Genomic DNA, 21,691 nt, shown 5'->3' with positions numbered 1-21,691 from the left:
GCAGAGAAGAGTTGGTCCAAGACTTGTATTTTTAACTTAAATAAGGGCAATTATTAGGGCATAAAAGCTCAGTTAACTAAAGTGAACTGGCAATTTAGGCTAGGGATAGGTCAATGTGATTTAGTGGCAGACATTTAAAAGGATATTTCAGAATACAGAGAACAGATGGAACCCAATGAGAAAGAAAATTTCCAAGGGGAGGCCCTACCATCCACGGTGAACTGAAAAATTTAAAGATAGTATCAAACTTAAAGAATGGACAGAAATGGGTGCAGGTCAGAAGATTGGACAGAATATAAAAAACTGCAAAGAACAGCTAAAAGATTGACGAGGAGGAAAAATTAAAATACAAGAGAAAGCCTACTAGGAATATAAAGACAATGGGTGGAATCTTATGGCCACACTGGTAGGATTTTCCCATTTGGCTGGCAAGAGCGTGACATGAACAGCTGGTAAGATCGTACCGATGGTAAGAGTTTCTATAAATGTTTCAAAAAGAAAAGAGTTAACAAAGTGAACGTTGGTCTTACAGAAAGAGAGTCTAGAACACTGACAATGGAGAACAGGAGATGGCAGCTCAATTGAACTGGTATTTTGCATCAGTCTTTACAATAGAGGATAGAAATAACATTCCAGTAAATGAGAGGGAGGGAGGAAATCAAGATAATTAGAATCACCAGGAAAGTGGCACTGAGAAAGCTGTCGGAGCTGCGAGCTGCATAATCTCCAGGTCCTGGTGGACTTCACCTGAGGGTCTTATAAGTAGTGGCTAGTGAGACAGTCAATGCATTGGTTTTAATTTTCCAAAGTTCCCTCAATTTGGGAAAGGTTCGACAAGATTAGAAAACTGCCAATGCAATTCCTTTGTTCAAAAAGAGAGGGAGACAAGAGCAGGAAACCACAGGTCAGTTAGCCTAACATCTATGACAGGGAAAATGTCAGAAGCTATTATTAAAGACATTATACTAGAGCACTTAGAAAAAGATAGACAATGTCGATGTGGTTTTGTGAAAAGGAAATCATGTTTAACCAAATTACTGAAGTTCTTTGAAGAAGTAACACATGCTGTGGACAAAGTGGATGCATTGTATTTACATTTGCAGAAGGTATCTGATAAGGTGCCACATCAAAGGTTATTGCTAAAATTATAAGTTCATTATGTAGGGAGCAACAAATTGGCATAAAAAGAAGATTGATTAACAATCAGGAAACATATGGTAGACACAAGTAAGCTTTTCTCTGATTGGCAAGATGGAATGAATGACATGACAAAAGGATCAGTGCGGCAACTTCGATTTTTTACAATTTATATAAATCACTTGGATGGAAGGAGTGAAAGTATGGTTGTTAAATTTGCTGATGACACAAAGCTAGGTAGGATAATATGATGTGAAGAGGACAGGAGGAGGCTACAAGCAAATATGGGCAGGTTAAGTGACACCTGGCAAATGGAGTATTATGTTGGAAAGTGGGAAATTGTCCATTTTGGTTGGAAAATTGAAAAAGAAGCATATTGTCTAAATACTGAGAGCTCCGAGATACCGAGGGATCTGGGTGGCCAAGTGCCTGAATCTCAAAAGGCTAATATGCAGATGCAGAAAGTAATTGAGAAAGCTAATAGAATGTTATAATTTATTGCAATGGGAATTGAATACAAAAGAAGAAAGGTTATGTTTCAGTTAAACAGGACATTGGTGAGATCACATCTGGAGTACTGTGTAGTGTATTGGTCTCTTACTTAAAGAATGATATAATCGGATTGGACGTAGTTCAAAGAAAACTTACTAAACTAATACCTTGATCGGACAGTTTGCTTTAAGAGGCTAGACCTGTGTCCACTGGAGCTTAGAAGAGCGATAGGTGATTTTGATTGAAACATTTCAGATCCTGAGGGATCTTGATATTATCGATACAGAGTGGATATTTCCTCTTGTGGGAGGCCACTGTTTAAAAATAAAGAGTCACCTATTTAAAACAGTGATGAGGATTTTTTCTTCTCTTGAAGATCGAGAGCCTTTGGAACTCCGTTCCACAAAAGGCAAGGGAAGCAGATTCTTGATGAGCGAGGGATGAAATGTGATTGGGGGTAGACCAGAATGTAGAGTTATGGTTACAATCAATATCAGCCATGATTTCATTGAATGGCAGAGCAGGTTTGAGGGGCTGAATGGCTACTCTTCTTAATTTATATGTTTTTCTGAGCGAATAATACTTTTTCCATCTTCCATGCAACAAATTATGTTTGTATACTCATACATTTGAGCAAATATATTTGATCCAACATAAACACTTAGAAAAGATGATGATCAACTTTAACAAAACTGACAGCTCAAAAAACAACACACAATTGAAAATCAGCACAAACTATGGCCATCAAATGAAAGTGACGGAATAACTTAAACTTACTGATATTTCGCTAAATCTCAGGATACTTGTGTGTTTGGGATCACATTCCATAATTCAATTTACTTTTCCATGACCAAAATCTCAATAGTCTCATGTTGAACTTGACTGCGGATGGGATTGTGAGGATACCAAAACATTATTGAGGGAAAGCAGACACTAAAGTGCACTTCTGTGCACGGCGGCACAGTGGTTAGCACTGCTGTCTCATAGTGCCAGGGACCTGGGTTCAATTCCCGGCTTGGGTCATTGTCTGTGAGGAGTCTGCACATTCTCCCTGTGTCTGTGTGGGTTTCCTCTCAGTCCGAAAGACGTGCTGGTTAGGTGCATTGACCATGCGAAATTCTCTCTCAGTGTACTCACCAGAGTGTGGCAACTAGGGGATTTTCACAGTAACTTCATTGCAGTATTAATGTAAACCTACTTGTGACACTAATAAATGAACTTAGAAACTTAAAAAGGCAAGTTTTCTGGATACGCTTAGCCAGGGTAGAAAATGTTGAAATCACTACGAGCGTACAATGGACAAGGAAGGTAGTGGCACTGTTACTGGACTATTCACAGTAAAAAGTCTCACAACACCAGGTTAAAGTCCAATAGTTTATTTGTAGTAAATGCCAGTAGCTTTCGGAACTGGCTGTTCCTTCATCAGGTGGGTGGGAGTTCAGGACGGACGAAGGACGAAGGAATGGCCAGTTCCGAAAGCTAGTGGCGTTTGCTATAAATAAACCTGTTGGACTTTAACCTGGTGTTGTGAGACTTCTTACTGTGTTTACCCCAGTCCAACGCCAGCATCTCCACATCATGACTGGACTAATCATCAAGAGGCCAAGGTTAATGCTCTGGGACGCAGGTTTAAATCCCACCACAGCCATCTGGAATTAAAAGCCAGCCATTGTTAAAACCGACCTGGTTCACTACGTCTTTCAGGGAAATAAATCTGCCATCCTTATCTGGTCTGGCCTACATGCGACTCCAGATTCATTGCAAGAGTATTGTGTGCAGTTCTGGAATCCACATTATAGGAGGGCTGTGTTGGCTCTGGGAAGGGTGCAGAGGAGATTTACCAGAATGTGGATTGGGCTAGGGAGTTTTAGTTATGGAGAAAGTTTAGATAGATGGAGTTGTTTTCCTCTTAGCAGAGGATATTACAGGGACAGATGATTGAGATGTAAAAAATTATGCAGATAGACAGGAAGAAACTTTTCCCCTTGGTGGAGGAATCAATGACCAGGGGACATAGATTTAAGACAAACAGCAAGATGTTTAGACAGGATGGGAGGAAAATCTTTTTCACCCAGTCAGGATTCTGGAACTCACTGCCTGAAAGGGTGGGGGAAGCAGAGACCCTCATAAGAGTTAAGAAGTATTTAGATGTGCATTTGTGATGCCAAGGCATTCAAGGCTATAGACCAAGTGTTGGAAAATGCGATTAGAAAAGTTAGGTGGTTGTTTTTGACCAGTGCAGATGCGATGCACCACTAGGCCTTTTCTGTGCTGTAGACCTCTATGACTCTAGGACCCACAGCAATGTGGATGACTCTTAACCATCTGAAATGACCTTGTAAGACACTCAGTTCAAGGACAACTAGGAATGTACAATAAATGCTGGCCTTGCCAGCAACATTCACATCTTATGAAAGAGGAAAAACAATACAAGTTCTCCAGTCTACACAAAGAAAGTTGGCAAAATATACCTATATCTAACTTTTAATTATTTGACAACACAATTGAAAGATGTAATGAAATCCACTGCCACCATCACCAAAAAGCTACTGGGACAATATTTAATTGCAATGTTGAGTGACTGTTTAATAAGTGTATTGTTATTCATACCCCTTGTCCAACTGTTTTACTCTCTGTGTTATATTAGAAAATAAAAATGTATGTCATCTTCCAAACAAATATGTAATGCAGAAGCTCTTCGAAGAAAAACTATTTGTAAAATGCAAGAAGAAACAAAGAGGAATTTGAACAGTTTCTCGCCAAGTACATTGCATACAGCACACAGGTTAAATCAAAGCTGACTGCTCTAGGCAGACTGAAAAGATGCCCACTGCTCTGCACTGCTCTGTCTATGCACTTAGAGCAAAGCACATGCACACAAACTCAGCCCTTTTCTAAAAACACTTAGATTTTTCAAAGACACTAACAAAGAGTTCTACACAGGGACTGGAATCTTAATGAGAAAATGCTGTGGAGCTTTGCTAATGTGGCTTTTCATTCTGTCCTCCAGCAATGAAAAGATTCCTGTATTGTGATGAAGAAGTGGGATATTTTCTCAAAGTAGTAACCTGAAATAAATCATTCTCAAAACTGATTTACAGGGAATCATTCAAGAGCAGAGACAGCATTCCAAATGTTTGCTCATTACCCTTAAAGGTTTCAGTAACTATAAAATAGATTCCTGTTTATGGCTAGCTGACTATAACTGAGAATAATTGTCAACAATCAAATCTAATCAGCGTAACTTTGAACTTGACAATTTTTTTGCCATTCACAAGTATTTTTGAAAATTCTTTCATGGAATGTTGGCATCACTGACTCTGTTACTTGTCCCTAATTGTCCCCCAGAAGATGATTGAGAGTCACCTTCTTGATCTGCTGCAGTCCAAGTGGTGGTAGGTACACCCACAATGCTGTTATGGAGGATTTTGACCCAGCAACAGTAAAGGAACAGTGATATAGTTCCATGTCAGGATGGTATGTGGCTTGGAGGAGGAAATTCAGGTGGTGTTCCCTTACGTTTGCTGCCTGTGTCCTTCTAGATGATGGTGTCTTGCAGGCTTGGAAGGTGCTGTCAAAGACTTGCCATGCACTGCATCTTGTAGATGGTACACACTACTACACCTCTGTCAGTGGTGAAGGAAGTGAATGTTTAAAGTGGTGGATGGGGTGGTGATTAAGTGGGCTGCTTTGTCCTGGATGGTGATGAGCTTCTTGAATATTGTTGGAGTCACACTCATATAGATAAATGAAGAATTTTCTATCACATTCCTGACTTGTGCCTTGTAGATGGCCAATAAACTTTGGGGAGAGAAGAGGTGACTTAATCAATACAATATTCCAAGCCTCTGACCTACTCTTGGAGCCATATTATTTGTATAATCAGTGATAATCCCCAGGATGTTGATGGTGGGAAATACACGATAATAATAGCATTGAATGTCAAGGCAAGATGGTTAGATTCTATCTTGTTGGAGATGGTCATTGTCTGTTATTTGTGTGACAGTATGGCAACTTGCCACTTATCAGCCCAAATCTGAATATTGTCCACGTTGTGCTGTTATGAACACAGACTGGTTAGTACTGGAGGAATTGCAAATGGTATGGAATATTGTGCAGACAACAGCAAACATTCCCAGTTTTGAGCTTATGATAGGACTGCAGGTCAAGCAACAAAAGATGGTTGGGCCAGGGACACTATCCTGAGGAACTCCTGCAGCGACGTCCCAGGACTAAAATGATTGGCTTCCAAAAACCACAACCATCTTCCTTTGACCCAGGAATGAATCCAACCACTAGAGACTTTTCCCCTGATTGTTTTGAACAATCTTGTTTTATAGCTGTAGAACCAATCAAAATTAATGCAGCCCCCTCTGGATAGACATAAATAGGTGTCACTTTCAGACTCTACAAACTGATAAAATCGATCATACAGTAGCAACTTGGTAAACAATAATCAGCATGGATTCAAAAAGGGGAGATTACACCTGACCAATCTCCTTCACTTGTTCGAGCTAATAACTGTGCATTTTAGGATTAAAAAGGCACTTAAACTTATATTTAATCCAGCAAAAAGTCTGAATGACTTTTTCAAGGGTGCCAGAGAGACAACCAAAACAATGCAATGAACCTTTTCATTCCTTTAAATTAAAGCAAGAAAAATGGCAAAAATTGTGCACTTTATCATTTTCGAGTTTAAAAAATAATGACCATATTTTCCTCCAGATTTAGAAATGAAAAGGATTTTTTAAATTAAAAAAAATTGCATTCAGAGCCTTTTTTGGGGAATGCCAGAAAAAACTCCACTTCATAATAAAATTGAAACAGTTGATTTTTTAAAATGTGTTCATGAGATATGAGCATCACTGGTTGTGTTAGCATTTATTGCCCATCCTTAATAACCCTTCTAAGGTGGTGGTGAGTTGGAATCCACATGGTGTACGAACCAATAGTGTTGTCAGTTGCGGAGAGGGGGAGGGCAGGTTCCAGAAATTTGATGCAGCGACAGTGAAGAAACAGTGATAGAATTCCAGGTCAGGATGGGAGGAGAACTTGTAGGTGGTGGTATTCCCAAGCATTTTTTACCTTTGTTCTTCTAGATAGTAGAGGTTGCAGGTTTGAAAGGTGCTGGCAAAGGAGCCTTGGTGAATTGCTGTAGTGCATCTTTTATATGGTACACACTACTGCTGCTGTGTCTCGGTGATGGAAGGAGTGAATGTTTTAGGTGATGGAAGGAGTGTCAATCAAGCCAGCTCGTTTGTCCTAGACGATGTTGAGCTTCTTGAGTGTTATTGGCACTGCCCTCACCCAGGCTAGTGGTGTTTATTCCAGCACACCCCTTGTACTAAGCTTTGGGAGTCAGGAGGTGAGTTCACTCCAAATCTCTGACTTGCTCTTGTAGCTACAGTATTCATACGTCAGGTCCAGTTCAATGGTAGTTTCTAGGATATTAACAGTAAGAGATTCAGTGATGGTACTGCTACTGAATGTTGAGGGGTAAGTCAGATTCTCTCTTGCTGGAGATGGTCATTCCCTGGCACTTGCTTAGGCCAAATGTTTCTTGCCATTTATTAGCCCAAGCCAGAAAATTGTTCAGATCTTGCTGCATATTGACACAAACTGCTTCAATATCTGAGGAGTCACGAATAGTCCTGAACATTCCGCAATCATCAGCAAACATCCCAATTTTTATGAAGGTCATTGATCTAGCAGCTGATGTGGTTGGGCCTAGGATACTACCCTAATGAACCTCTGCAGTGGCGCTCTGGGACCTCCAACAACCACAACCATCTTCTCTGTAACAGGTATGACTCCAAGCGGAGAGTTTTCTTCTGATGCTCATTGACTTCAGTTCGGCCAGGTCTCCGTGATACCATGTTCAGTCAAATGCTTATGTCAAGGGCATTCACTCTCAACTCACCTTGAGTTTAACTCTTTTGTCCATGTATGGACCAAGGCTGTAATAATACTGGAGTTTTCTGGGGTTTATTGACATATGTGACAATCCTATATTACCTGGGCCTAATTTTTGTGCAGATGGAATCCAGCAATAAAATTGGATGAATAAAGAGTTATAAGAAGCAGAGAGAAGGCTGCCATAATTGGGAATGATATACTGTGTGATGCTCCATGGATCAATACTGGGATCTCTTTCTGTTCCTGGTGTACATAAATAACCTGCAATCCGAATCTCATAGTCGAGTAATTACATGTGACAGTAAACTAGGAATACTGTGGATTCAAAGGAAGCCCTCACAACCTCATTGCAATTTTATGGCTCAGGATTTTGCACCTGGGTTAATCAGTAGCAAATGAAGTTCAACATGGACAGATAACATGGGCCAACAAATGCTGAAAGAAAAAGTAGGAAGCTGGAGTAGGGAAAACAATGAATCTCACCAAGAAGGAAATTGAAAAAAAAATGAAGTCCGTTGTCTAAATGTTGCAAAGCAACAAAGACACAAAATCAATTTTCTAATAACTATCGCCCATGCTGAAGCCAATAAATGTTTTTCCTGGTCAGGGTTTGCCTGATAGGGTACCATGTATATTAAAATATAGAATCATAGATGTTTACACAAAAGAAGAGACTGTGTGGCCCATCTTGTCTGTTCTTGTCAGAGCAACTCAAAACTGATCCCAGTGCCTCGCTCTCTTCCCAAAGCTTCCAATGATTATCCAATTTTCCTTTAGAGGGCCTCAGCTTCAATGAGTTCCATGCACTGTCACAGATTGACGAATTTGTCTCCTCAGTGCGCACTCTCTGTGACCATTTTAAATTCATGATCAATTTTCAGTTATGGTTACCAAGATAAGGGCAGGTCTCAGATCTAATGAAGGCAGAACAATAAAACTGATCTCCGGTGAAGGACGAAGAGCAATGAATAGCAGCCATTTGAACTGTACAGTCTCTGACCCAACCTCAGATCTGGAGACTTTTTCAGAGGGTCCTGGGAAACAGGGAAATTCCCCATGGGGAAATTCAAACTTCCTGGGCAATTCCCCCTGGAGTATTTGTGTTGGGATTTCCGAGGGTTCCCACAGTAGATCTTGAGGGTACGTTTGGTCTCTGACAATCCGGAGACCTGAAGTTTTTGGCCCCTGAATTTTCACAGATATTTTCCAGCAGGGATAGCTGGAATCCTGAAGAGCTGATGTAAATAGTTAAGGTTGTCAGTTTACATTGCCTGTCCATAGCTGGAGATAGATTCCTGCGGAAGATCAAGGTCAAAGTCTACAATAGCCACTCACATGCATAAATAAATACACATTATAAATAAAATCAATGTATGGACATAACTAAGCAGTAGGGCAGTGTTGGATTGGTTCTCCAGCAAGTGATCTGATGTGATAGTTGCTGTAGTTTCAGAGACAATGCCACAAATCAGAAATGATTAGACTCACCATAAAGAGTAGTATTTCCATTTCTATGCACAGATCAGCCCAGAGATTTGGCTATTTGCCAATGTATAGTTGGCTTCTAATGATTGTGAGTCATGCCAACTTTTCCACCAGTTTTCTGTCTTGTTTGAGGAAGGAAACTGTATGCTGGTCAGAAAAACTATCTTGTAACATTTACAGCAATAAATTGTATTACTGTTCCAGATCTTCTGATCTGTAGATATTTGGAGACCTGAGACTGTGGAAGATGTGCTGTAGGACCCCTCAGATGTTCTAACAGAATGACCCCAGCAACTCTTCCCTCTCTGATCCTTTGACTTCCTCCAAACTCCCCATAATCTGCTCTGAATACCACCCAATACCCAACTAACCTCTGACCCTAACTCCCCCTGATTCCCAGTCTCCCCCTAATTTCCTGACTCACTCCCAATCCAACTGACTAGCCCCCACCATCTCCCTGGCTCTCAACCACCTGACTACCCACCATGATCCTCCCTGACATCCCAGTGACCCAAGCTGACTAGCCTCCATCACCTGACTCTGTCCAGACAGCACCTGACAAGACCGCACCATCTTGATCCAACCACCTGCCAACCCACCTATCCAGTCACTCACCTGCCATGCCACCTCTGACGAAGGTCATCTAGGTTCAAAACATTGGTTGTATTCTCTTTCCACAGATGCTGTTAGACCTATGGAGATTTTCCAGCATTTTCTGTTTTTGTTTCAGATTCCAATATCCACAGTATTTTGCTTTTACCACCTCACCTACCCATCTGCCACCAAAGTGACCAATCTGCCACCCTACCCACCTCATCCATCCCCCAACCTATCCACATGCCACCCTACCCACCTGCCACCAGATCTCCTTGCACATTATCTTCTTAAAGTAGCTTTTCAAAGAAGCTTTGGAATATTTAAACTCTTAATTTACCAAGATACTGAAGCCACTGCTGTAAAATGGGATACAGCTTGTTTTGCCTGGTGTGGGCAGCATGGTAACATAGTGGTTAACACTGCTAAATTCTCCCTCAGTGTACCCAAACAGGTGCCAGAGTGTGGCAACCAGGGGATTTTCACAGTAACTTCATTGCAGTGTTAATGTAAGCCTATTTGTGACTAATAAATAAAGTTTAACTTTATCAAGCATTTTATACAAGCAGTTTCATTTCAGGTTAGCTCTGCATTTCTGGAGAAGTCTGGATCAGAATCCTGACCAGAAATGTGGAGCTCCAATGTGACACAGAAAACTAGGAGGAGAGTGGCAATCTGATGGTGACTGCCACTCCTCAGGCGATTGGGCCGATGTATTCTTGCATCTTGCATTCAGGATAGAAGTTTAGGCATGAAGTTGCTGCATTTAGTTCAAGCTGTTATCATTAGTGAGAGGAAGATGCTTGCCAGTGGAAAGATGTTTCAGTTCTCAGCACTGTTCGCCCATATTCACGAGTTAACAAACACAAACAAAAATAAATAATTCGTTCTGAAAAGAGAAAGCTCACTTTTTGCACTACTGACCTTTACGCTGAATGTTATTGCCTCCATAACGAAGACACGATCTGGAAAAACATTGGCCACTTCCTCAACACAGTTAAAATACTGCACAGGCTCCCTGACATCACGATCCTGATCCAGCAATTTAAACTTTCCTGGGAACAGAACCACAAAGGTTGAATGAAAATATTAAATTAAAATCACATTGCTGATATCTCTCAGTTTCAATACTATAATGCAGTTTTGGCTGGATATTAGCTGATCCAAAATAAAACAAATTACAAGCAGAACATTATGGAGAGGTATAGGCAGCAGGACAAATGGAATTCATAATGTGTCATCCTCTTTGAATTTAAAGAGGATAGAACAGGGTACTTTCCAAATAGCTAGAAACAGTGAAGGGAACCAAGGGTTATGGTGACAAGGTGGGAAAGTGGTTTTGAGGATTATCCTCAATCAATCATAATCTCATTGAATGGTACAGCAGACTTGATGTGCTGAATCACCTACCTCTGCCTTGTTTTATGGTCTACCTGGGCCAGGACTTTCAGCCCCTCTCACTCAAAAGTATATTCCAGTCTTGCCAAATTGAATTGAGGTATAAATGGCTCAGCACATGCGCTGGGACTGTGGGGGAATTAGGAGGGGGCGCGGTGGTGGGGTACGTGGATGGATGGATGGATGCCATAGTAAGGCCATAAAATCCTGGTCTTGGGGTTCCAGGATACATAGTTCATTAATCTGTTATGAACAGGCACAGAAAGTTATCACAATGACTTAATAAGTAGAGGACTTGAATACAAGGGAGTAGATGTTATGCATCAGCTATGTGAAGCCCTGGTTTAGGTCACGCCCAGAGTACTGAGTGCAATTGTGTGCATCATACCTTGTAAAGAAGAGGAACACTCATACTGAACTCAAAATATTAACTCTTGTTTCTCTCTCTACACACATGCTGCCAGACCTGCTAAGTTTATCCAGTGCTTGCTGTTTTTATTTCAAATCTCCAGCATCTGCATCTTTTTCTTTTGAGAGAGAGGCAGGCCCGACTTTACCAAGTTTTCGCACCTGGAAACAGATGCAATGCGATGGTAAAATCAGGCCTTATGAGCGGGATTCTCTATGTCTATCCACTAGGGGAACAGATTCTGTTATAGCTACTAAATCCCATGAGAGGGCCATAACAGAATTTGTGATGACAGGATCTTAGTTTGAGCTTGGTGCTGGACTTCAGTCTGCTGGAAATTAGTCTTGATTTCATGGAATGATGGAACTGACTTGATGGGCCGAATGACCTACTTCTCCTATGTTCAACATGTGACCTAGAGGATATCTTGGAATAGATTTTTGTATTTCTGTGGGTCAACAAGAAAGTGTGTACTCTTCACATTTATTGTATTTAATTGCAAAAGCAAAGATGTTTGTGCCAATAACTACATTACATACTGAAATGCGTATCAGAAGAAACAGATTAATTGAAAGTAATGTACCTTCTTAACAAGACAAAAAAATTAACTCTAATCAACAGGCCAAGCTCCCCAATAAACATAGCTGAACTCAGACATTTTAAAAATAGTGATTATTGCAGTTAAAGACAAATAGCTTCTCTGCCCTACATTACCACTGTTTGAGAAAGTGTGTGTGTGTGAGAGAGAGAGATCTATTTAAGGGGTTAAAATTAATCACCAGTTATAAGAGCTAACTTTAAATTCTTTACATTACACTTGTTTGTGAAAAGTATTTTATACTAAAGTTATTTTTTAAAACTAAGATTTTCAACTTCAGGTTTATAAACACAAAATGGCGGCAAAAACCTGATACGAAGACATTTATGATTAAATAAAAAGGTAGTAACCAGCCTCAAAAACTGAATATTTATACAAATTATGCAATGATGTATTTTGGAAATCAGAATAAGACGACAATCTGAAAATCCACTTTTCTATTATCAAGATTAATTACTCGCAAAGGTCTGGGCCAGTTAAGCTAAATGAAAGAAATATCAGCCAAAAGGAGACAAGACTATGTGGCGAGGAAAGACTTAAACTCCCCTAAGGGTTAAAAAACCCTACCTCAAGAGACACCTTTAGCCAGCTAGCCTTATTCTGACTGTAGGGTACTCATTCAAAAGGAGGAAGCAGTTGTCACGGAAATGATCAACTCATGGAACTCATATTCTCCTGTATGCCACCTTGCACTTTAGTTAATTAATTAACTTCACAACACATTCATTAAAAACAAATTTAACTATTAAATGAAGAAACTCTCTTCATCTTCCTTTGTCTCCCTCTCTCACCTCTCCTGGTCTCTATATGTTCCCTGTTTGACACACACAGTCTTTTGGACTTTTGTCAATTTATCACCTAATCAAATGGAATACATTTTCTAAACTTTATAGAACATAGAGCACAAGCAACAGCAGAGATGTCATCAGAACACTTTCTCTCACACACAAAGACAAAATCTCCATGCATTGCATTTCCTTGAAAACATTCAATATAAATTCTTCCACTTCAATAAAGCTTTTACAATGCTCCTCTTGTTTACAAAATAATTTGAAGTACAGCTAATGCTTACAATATGCTGGATTCTAAAGGAAACTGTCCCATTCAAACAGGTGACTGAACAGTACCAACATATCCTGGGAAATTAGCTAAACTACATTTATTAAAACCACGGAACAAAATTGAGCTAATTTTGGACAAAAACATTAGATTCAAACCCATTCTTTTAAGATTTTCAATAAACTGATTAAAACATTCAAAGATACAAAAAACATTCCCATGGATATATTCAACCATGTTATTATGAAATCAATAATTATTTGAATCTTTAACTTAAGTAACTATTTTAGACAGTAAAAATTTCAGTTAATGGGAAAAAATGACATTGAGAATTAATTCCAGAAAGTATTCCGAGTGATTCAATAGGTAGCTGATATCTGGACTGTGCAAATGCATGACTTTCCAGAGGCGAAACCTTTTATCAATGTGGACAAACAAACGTAAAAAAATTGACACAAAGTAGGACAAAGTCAACAATCAGAAATCAATTTGTGCAAGCAGAAAGTGCGATGATAATATATTTAAGATAGATTATAGCAAGTCTTAAGAAAAAAAGAACACCATACAACGCAGGAATTTTAATGTCCATGACACAAGCCACGTAAACTTTGAATCGACTGAGCTGATAACTGCAAAACATTTAAGGCATGGATCCCAGAGCTATCAAACAATTCCGAACAGGAAAAAACAATTGTCCCATTTTTAACTTCTTCATTCCCCATGTTGGGCGGGGAAGGATTGGGGGACAAAGTGATCAACTTATACATGGGGACCATGTGGTACCACTGTTCAAAAAAGGTAGTAGGGATAACCCTGGAAATTATAGACCGGTGAGTTTGATGTCGGTGGTAGGGAAATTAATGGAAAAAATACTTAGGGGTAAGATGTATGAGCATTTGGAGCGTTGCGATCTGATTAGGGATACGCAACATGGCTTTGTTAGAGGGAGGTCTTGCCTTACGAATCTTGTGGAATTCTTTGAGGAGGTGACAAAAACAGTTGACGATGGGAGAGCCATTGATGTCATCTATATGGATTTCAGTAAGGCGTTTGACAAAGTCCCTCATGGTAGGCTGGTAGAAAAGGTTAAGGCGCATGGGATACGAGGTCAGGTAGCTAGGTGGATTGAGAACTGGCTGGGCAATAGGAGACAGAGGGTAGTTGTGGAGGGGACCTTGTCGGGCTGGAGGCCAGTGACCAGTGGTGTGCCGCAGGGCTCAGTACTGGGACCTCTCCTCTTTGTAGTATACATAAATGACTTGGAAGAGAGCGTAGGTGGTGTGATCAGCAAGTTTGCTGATGACACCAAGATGGCAGGGTTGGCGGGTACTGAAGTGGATTGTCAGGTGATATAACAGGATATAGATAGGTTGGTGCAGTGGGCAGATAGGTGGCAGATGGAATTTAATCCTGACAAATGCGAGGTGATGCATTTTGGAAGGAATAATGCAGAGAGGAGCTATGTGATAAAAGGTAGACAGATTAGGAGTATAGAAATACAGAGGGACCTGGGAGTGCAGGTTCACAAATCCATGAAGGTTGCGTCACAAGTGGAGAAGGTTGTTAGGAAGGCTTATGGAATGCTAGCCTTTATAGGAAGGGGTATAGAGTATAAAAGCTGCCATCTAATGCTTCAGTTGTATAGAACGTTGGTTAGACCGCATTTGGAGTACTGCGTCCAGTTCTGGTCACCTTACTACCGGAAGGACGTGGAGTCTCTGGAAAGGGTGCAGAGGAGGTTTACCAGGATGTTGCCTGGCATGGAGGGGCTGGGGTACGAGGAAAGGTTGGAGAAACTGGGACTATTCTCCTTGGAAAGACGGAGATTGAGGGGGGACATGATAGAGGTATATAAGATACTGAAGGGAATAGATAGAGTCAATAGTGAGAGACTGCTCCCTAGACTGGGTACAAATACGAGAGGTCATGATTTAAGGGTGAGGGGGGAGAGGTATAATTTGGATGTGAGAGGAAGGTTCTTTACGCAGAGAGTTGTGGGGGTATGGAACGCGCTACCGAGTAGGGTGGTGGAGGCAGGAACATTGGACTCGTTTAAGGTTCAGTTAGATAGACACATGAGTGAAACGAGGATGGAGGGTTATGGTAGGGGCTATTAAATAAGGTTAGAACCTCGGGAGACACCGGAAAAGCAGACTTGTAAGATTAACGTTTTTGTCTTTTTATTCCGCAGGTGGAGGTCCACCTCGTTGTCAAACAAGGGGCATGTACACGGTGGGTCGTGCGTGGGCTGCTCTTGGAGGTTCCGGGAGCGGCCTAGTACTTCGTGTCGGTGTGTGTGCTTGATCCTGGACCGGTAGACGGGCGCCGCAACAGCTCGGTGACTAGCACTGCTAGCTGTGCAGATACATGGATTTGGGCCTGTGTCTGTGGGAGTTTGTGCATTCTCCCTGTGGTTGCGTGGGTTTCCTCCGGGCGCTCCGGTTTCCTCCCATACCCCAAAGATGTGCTCTTAGGCTGATTGGTTTTACCAAATTGACACTATTCTCCCCTGAATCTGGCTAAGTCAGGGGTTCTATTTGTAGACACGCAGGGTAGAATAGGTGTAGGGTGATGCGGCAGCGCGGGCTCGTTGGGCCGAAGGGCCTGTTTCCCGTGCTGGGTTGTTCTTTGTCCCATGCACAGGCCCACAAGTTGCTGGATATGGGGTGTTAGCTTGAGCCACCGTGCAGAAGGGGATTGCTACATCAGGCCCTAACAGTGCAACAGAAACCCATTTTAAAATTGGCCCTGAGAAATAAATGCAGCGACATTCAACTTTAAAGCAGAAGCGTTTTTGGCCATCCCCAGCCATAATCTCTAGTTCCTGACCTTAACCTCCTGATACTACCTATTTTTCTCTTCATTCATGATCATGGTCTCTCTGCTCGCTCCCCCTTCTTATTGTGTCATCTCTTCACCACTTTCCCAAAGCTCTCCCCGAGCTATGCCTTCTTCCACTGGATTCACCCACCTCACCCAGCCTCCAGCATGTTGTCTATTTGGCTGGCATCCAAATGCTTAAATTATAACAAAAAATAATGTCAATGAAGGCCTGTCATTATGTTTGGCAGGACCCCCACATCCTGGGTTCTTCTGCTTACACCACATCCTCCATGAAAATATCAGGCCCACTAAGTCCCAGCAACTCCAGGTTCTTAAAGCACTGAAGAGCTGCTTTTACAAAATAGTCACTGTGAGAAACATGTGGCAAAACTCCCGAAACATGTGTCCAACAGGAAAAGTCACCAGTCTAGCATCACTTCAATCAGCTGTAATGAGCCCAATTTTATAATCCAAGTGCAGTTCTGGTCTCATGGTCAAAATTATTGGAGATAGCTTTGCTGCTCTTCTTTAAAGGAATGCCTTGGGATCTTTTACATCCACCTGAGAGGGGAGATAGGACTTGGTTTAACACCTCATCTGAAAGGGTGCAACATTCCCCCCCTACTTCACTGGAGTGGTAGCCTTCATTTTTGTGCTCAGGAGCTGACATGGGACTGGAAGCCACAACCTTCTGACTCCATGTGCTCCCAGCTGAACCATGGCTAACATGAGGAGCAATACTAACTGCTTCCATTTGGAGGAAAGGGAATGGTAGCAGAGTTAAAATTGAAGTAGTTGACTTACAACCCACATTCACACTCAAGTACAATTTTAAATTGGACCCTCTACCAGGTAGCCCTGGCAACATCATCAATTCAGGGGTCTCAGTAACCCTGAATTAATATTAAGATCTGGAGTCTTAATATTGATACACCCCCTACACAAGTTTGAGGACCTATTGAACATTTTCATCATGAGGGACAGGACTCAAAAATCGAAGCCTTAAATTGTTGGGCCAAGATGGGAGGACTGCTGTTCCAGGCTTCACAAGATTAACACGGGCAGCTTTCCCTAGCCTATCCCTGCTATGTTCCCACCCCACCTTTATACCTTCCATATGTGCCATCCACCTCCCCCCATCTATATGTATTTATTTTCTTGTACGCAGTTGTGCCTCCTGCAGTTGCACTGGTCTAGAATGGTGAGCAGTAGCTGAATGCCCATTTTGGAACATTAACTTGAGGGGTCAGAGGTGAGTGTGCTCTCAACAGAACCATGGCTAAGATGAGGAGCAAATTCACTCCCTTCATATGACAAAGTCACATCCTTAAAATGGATTGGGTTTCAGGAATAGGTGGCCTGCTTTTGTGCTCTGACCAATTATTCAAATCCCCCAAGGTGTGGCCTGAATTGAACACTATACTGTTTGGTTACAATTTCCTCTAGTTTGGAATCTATTTTGGATTTACAATTTATTATTTTGAAGGTTTTGTTGATTGCTGCTGAGCAATTATTATACTTACTGACCTGGATTTTCATCTTGGGAGGCCAAGTTTTAGCAAGGCCGAGATTCTGTTAATCTCTGCACATTCTCTCCAGTGTCAACTCATTTTCTCGGACTGAGATTCATTAGAGATGCACAGCAGACTCCTGACAGAGACTTTGTCATTAAGATAGGAGCTGCTAATGGGTTGTGCAGCTACTTTAAAAGGGCATCTGAGAGAATTCATTGATGAAAAACCCTCTGCCATGATCTGGCTTAACTTTGACTGGAGCGTGGTGGGGAATGGTGTGTGGATTACAAAATACTCTTCATAACCGAGTATCAAGTTGATGAAAAACCCTGAGCCTCTTTTCATTTCATCCTCAGCTATTCCAGCACAAAGCATGAGTGGCACCCATTTTTCACCCAGTGTGCTGTACTTTATTCTGTAGAATACCTATAGTGCAGAGGAGGCCATTCAGCCCACTGAGTCTGCACCAACTCTCCAAAAGAGCATCTTATCCAGATATGGAGGTAATCCTTACAATGGTACCCAAGGCATTCCATTTAGTACTTTCCTCCATTTCAGCCTAATGCCTCTATAGTTTTCTACCAAATCCTAACCAATTTCTAACCAAATTCTCATCCATAATGTCATGTGAGTGTACCATTAAGAACTTTTCCTTTTAAAAATCACCCAGCTTACAGCTTCAGCGATGTCATTGAGGATGGAGCTAAGCTGTGGTAGTCAGGTGATCAGGTTTTTTTCCTTTGGGCTTTCAGTTTTGTTTTGGGGATTGTGTTGGAAGCAGTTTAGCAGCAAGGTAAGAAGCAGCCTCTCTCTTTCTCTGTTCAGTTCAGAAACTATTATCAGTTAGCTGAAGGAGAGGCTTATTGCCATCCTGCCTTACAAAAGCTGTGTTTTGTGAAACAGATTTCACTACAACTTCTTCTGAGTTTCTTCACAAGGGATTTTTCAACATTCAACCCAGGAGATGGGATTCCTGTAACAAGTGGGCATTAAACTTGCTGCATTTTGATGCAACTGTTGTAGGATATCAGGTTACACGGATCATGGGATGACAACTTGCTTTCCCTTAAAGATGACTCCTTCAGATATTTCAAGTTCACCTCTATAGGTCCAGAATGGTCTTACAGCTCTGGAAAGACTTTGGTCATCTGCTATGTCACTGTGTTCCATAGTTGTTATAGAACAAGTTCATTGGATATTTCTTCCTGCAACGATTGGCAAAAATGCATAAGGGAAACATGCAGAATATCTTTGATTTTAACATGAACAAGATCTAGCAGTGGTCCTAGGGCAAAATCTGCAGTTTTTGATGGGTTCGGTACAAAGAGTATTGGATGCGACCATGGAATTACCCAACCTGTGTGCATCACAATCATCACCTTTTGGTTCAGGAACACTGAGGTCCAGAAAATACATCTCTAAGTCATGAGTGGCACAGTGGTTAGTACTGCTGTCTCATAGTGCCAGGGACCCAGGTTCAAATCCAACCTCAGATGACTATCTATGTGAAGTTTGCATGTTCTCTCTGTATGGGTTTCCTCCCACAGCCCAAAGATGTGCACGTTGATTGGCTATGCTAAATTGCCCCTTCGTGTCAGAAAAATTAGCAGGGTAAAAACGTGGGATTTTGGGGATATGATAGAGGTGGGATTGCTGACAGTGCATGCTTGATGGGCCAAATGGTTACCTCCCACACTGTCGGGGTTCTGTGATTCTAAGTATTGTGGGAATAAAGTAAACCCTGCCCCCTCTCCAATTGAGGGGATATCTTGTGGCTTTTTGCAGGATTGTTATTTGATTTATTATTGTCGTATTTGAGTATACAGTGAAAAATATTGTTTCTAGTGCATTACACAGACAAAGTATTCCATACATAGAAAAGGAAAGAGAGAGTGCTGAATGTAGTGTTATAGTCATAGCTAGGATGTAGATAAAGGTCAACTTAATATGAGGTAGGTCCATTCAAAAGTCTGATGGCAGCAGGAAAGGATTTGTTCTCGAGTTGTTTGGTGTGTGTCCTCAGACTTTTGTAACTTTTTCCTGATGGGAGGTGGAAGAGAGAAGGTCCAGGGTGCATGGGGTCCTTAGTTATGCTGACTGCCTTTCCAAGGCAGCAAGAAATGTAGGGTCAATGGATGGGAGGCTGGTTTGCATGATGAACTGGGCTTCGTTACAAACGAAGTTTTTTGTGGTCTAGCCATACCAAGCTGTGATACAACCAGAAAGAATGCTTTCTACGGTGCATCGGTAAAAGTTGGCAAGAGTCGTAGCAGACATGTCAAATTTCCTTAGCTTCCTGAGAAATTAAAGGTGTTGGTGAGATTTCTTAACTATAGCATTGGCATGGAGGGGCCAGGACAAATTGTTAGTGATCTGGACACCTAGAAACTTGAAGATCTTGACCATTTTCACTTCATCTCCATTGATGTAGACAGGGGCATATCCTCCACTACTCTTCCTGAAGTCGACGACTATTTCCTTTGTTTTGTTGACATTGAGGGAGAAATTATTGTTGTCGCACCAGTTCACCACATTCTCTGTTCATTCCTGTACTCTGTCTCATTGTTGCTTGAGATCTGACCCACTATGGTGGTGTCATCAGCAAACTTGAAAATCAAGTTGGAGGAGAATATGGCCACACAAGCATAGGTATATAAGGAGTATAGTAAGGGGCTGAGGACACAGCCTTGTGGGGCACCAGTGTTGAGGATGATTGTGGAGAGGCGTTGTTACCAATCCTTACTGATTGTGGTCTGTGAGTTAGGAAGTCTAGGATCCAGTTGCATAGGGGGGCGCCAAGCGTAGACCCACAAAGTTTGGAGATGAGTTTTATAGGAACAACGGTGTTGAAAACTGAGCTGCAGTCAATAAATAGGAGTCTGACATTGATGTCTTTATTATCCAGGTGTCCCAGGGTTGAGTGTAGGGGAAGGGAGTTGGCATCTGCTGTGGACCTGCTGCAGCGATAGGTGAACTGCAGTGGGTCCAGGCAATCTGGGAGACCAGAATTGATTCGTGCCATGACTAACCTTTCGAGGCACTTCATAATGATTGCTGTCAGAGCCGTTGGGCGATAGTTATTAAAACATGCTGCCTGACTTTTCTTTGGAAACGGGAGGATGGTTGTCTTCCTGAAGCAGATAGGATCCTCAGATTAGTGTAAAGAGAAGTTAAAAATGTCTGCAAATCCCTCTACCAGCTGGTCTGCACAGGATCTGAGTGCTCGTCCCGGTACCCATTTGGGCCAGTCACTTTCTGTGGGTTGACTTTTAAGAAGGCTGCTTTGACATCTGCGACGGTGACCTCAGATATGGGTTCGGCAAGGCTTCTGGGTGAAGGGTGTGATCTCTCTGACCTCTTGCTCAAAATGGGCATTGAATGCATTGAGGTAATCAGGAAAGGATGCGTTGGTACCAGCGATTTTACATGCCTTCATCTCGTAGCTTGTTATGTCTTGCAGACCTTGCCATAGTCGGTAGGAGTCCACATGGTCAGCCTGGGATTCTAGCTTGGTCCGGTACCGTCTCTTGGCATCTTTGATGAATCTCTGTAGATCATATCCGGATTTTTTGTATAGGTCAGTGTCTCAGACCTGGAGCTCAGCAAACACTGGATATCCCTGTTCATCCATGGTTTCCGGTTGGGAAACATGCAGATATGTTTCTTTGGCATACAGTCTTCTACACACTTACGAATGAAGTCTGTTACTGGAGTGACATACTCATTCAGGCTGGTCACTGAGTTTTTAAATACTGACTGATCCATTGACTCAAAGCTGGCCCATGGGAGATCATCCAATTCCTCAGACCAACATTGTACAACTTTCTTAGAATTTTATCTGAAACAGGACGGTTAACCAGCTTAAAAGCAAAATACTGCAGATGTTGGAATCAAACAAAAATAAATTTCAGCAGGTCTGACAGCATCTGCAGGGAGAGAAGAGAGTGACGTTTTGAGTGTAGATGACTTTCCGGAGTTGCAATAAAGGGTCATCTCGACTCGAAATGCCAGTTAACCATTTTGTTTGGCTCCAGGCGTTGCAGTATCTTTAGTGATCTCTGCTTCAGCTATATGTTATCCCTTAACCAAAATAGTGGTGCTGTTGAGCTCCTTCTGGCCTTCTCTGTGTTAACTCTAAGCTCCTCCCACAAAACTGCAATTTAGACACGAATGGAAATTGCAGTAAGTAAAATTAAACTGTCAAAGTTTTTTTTAAGTGGGTTTCTTCAGGCTGTTAGGAGCTGTTACTGGATAGATTCTTTTCCC

General features: G+C 41.7%; 1 protein-coding gene across 2 annotated transcripts in view; it reads right to left on the bottom strand.

Moving 5' to 3' along the window:
- Positions 1-21,691, bottom strand: part of gareml (GRB2 associated, regulator of MAPK1-like) — a 163,688-nt gene that overhangs the window by 42,780 nt on the left and 99,217 nt on the right. For both annotated transcript variants that reach the window (XM_080193272.1, XM_080193273.1), the window contains exon 3: positions 10,549-10,679. In XM_080193272.1, the coding sequence (XP_080049398.1) occupies positions 10,549-10,679 (131 nt within the window). The remainder of the gene's footprint in view (positions 1-10,548; positions 10,680-21,691) is intronic.

Source organism: Carcharhinus amblyrhynchos, chromosome 7, assembly GCF_965287045.1.
Source record: "Carcharhinus amblyrhynchos chromosome 7, sCarAmb.v2.hapA, whole genome shotgun sequence".
In the NCBI taxonomy this organism is placed as follows: domain Eukaryota; kingdom Metazoa; phylum Chordata; class Chondrichthyes; order Carcharhiniformes; family Carcharhinidae; genus Carcharhinus; species Carcharhinus amblyrhynchos.
This window is presented reverse-complemented; position numbering and strand designations above follow the sequence as displayed.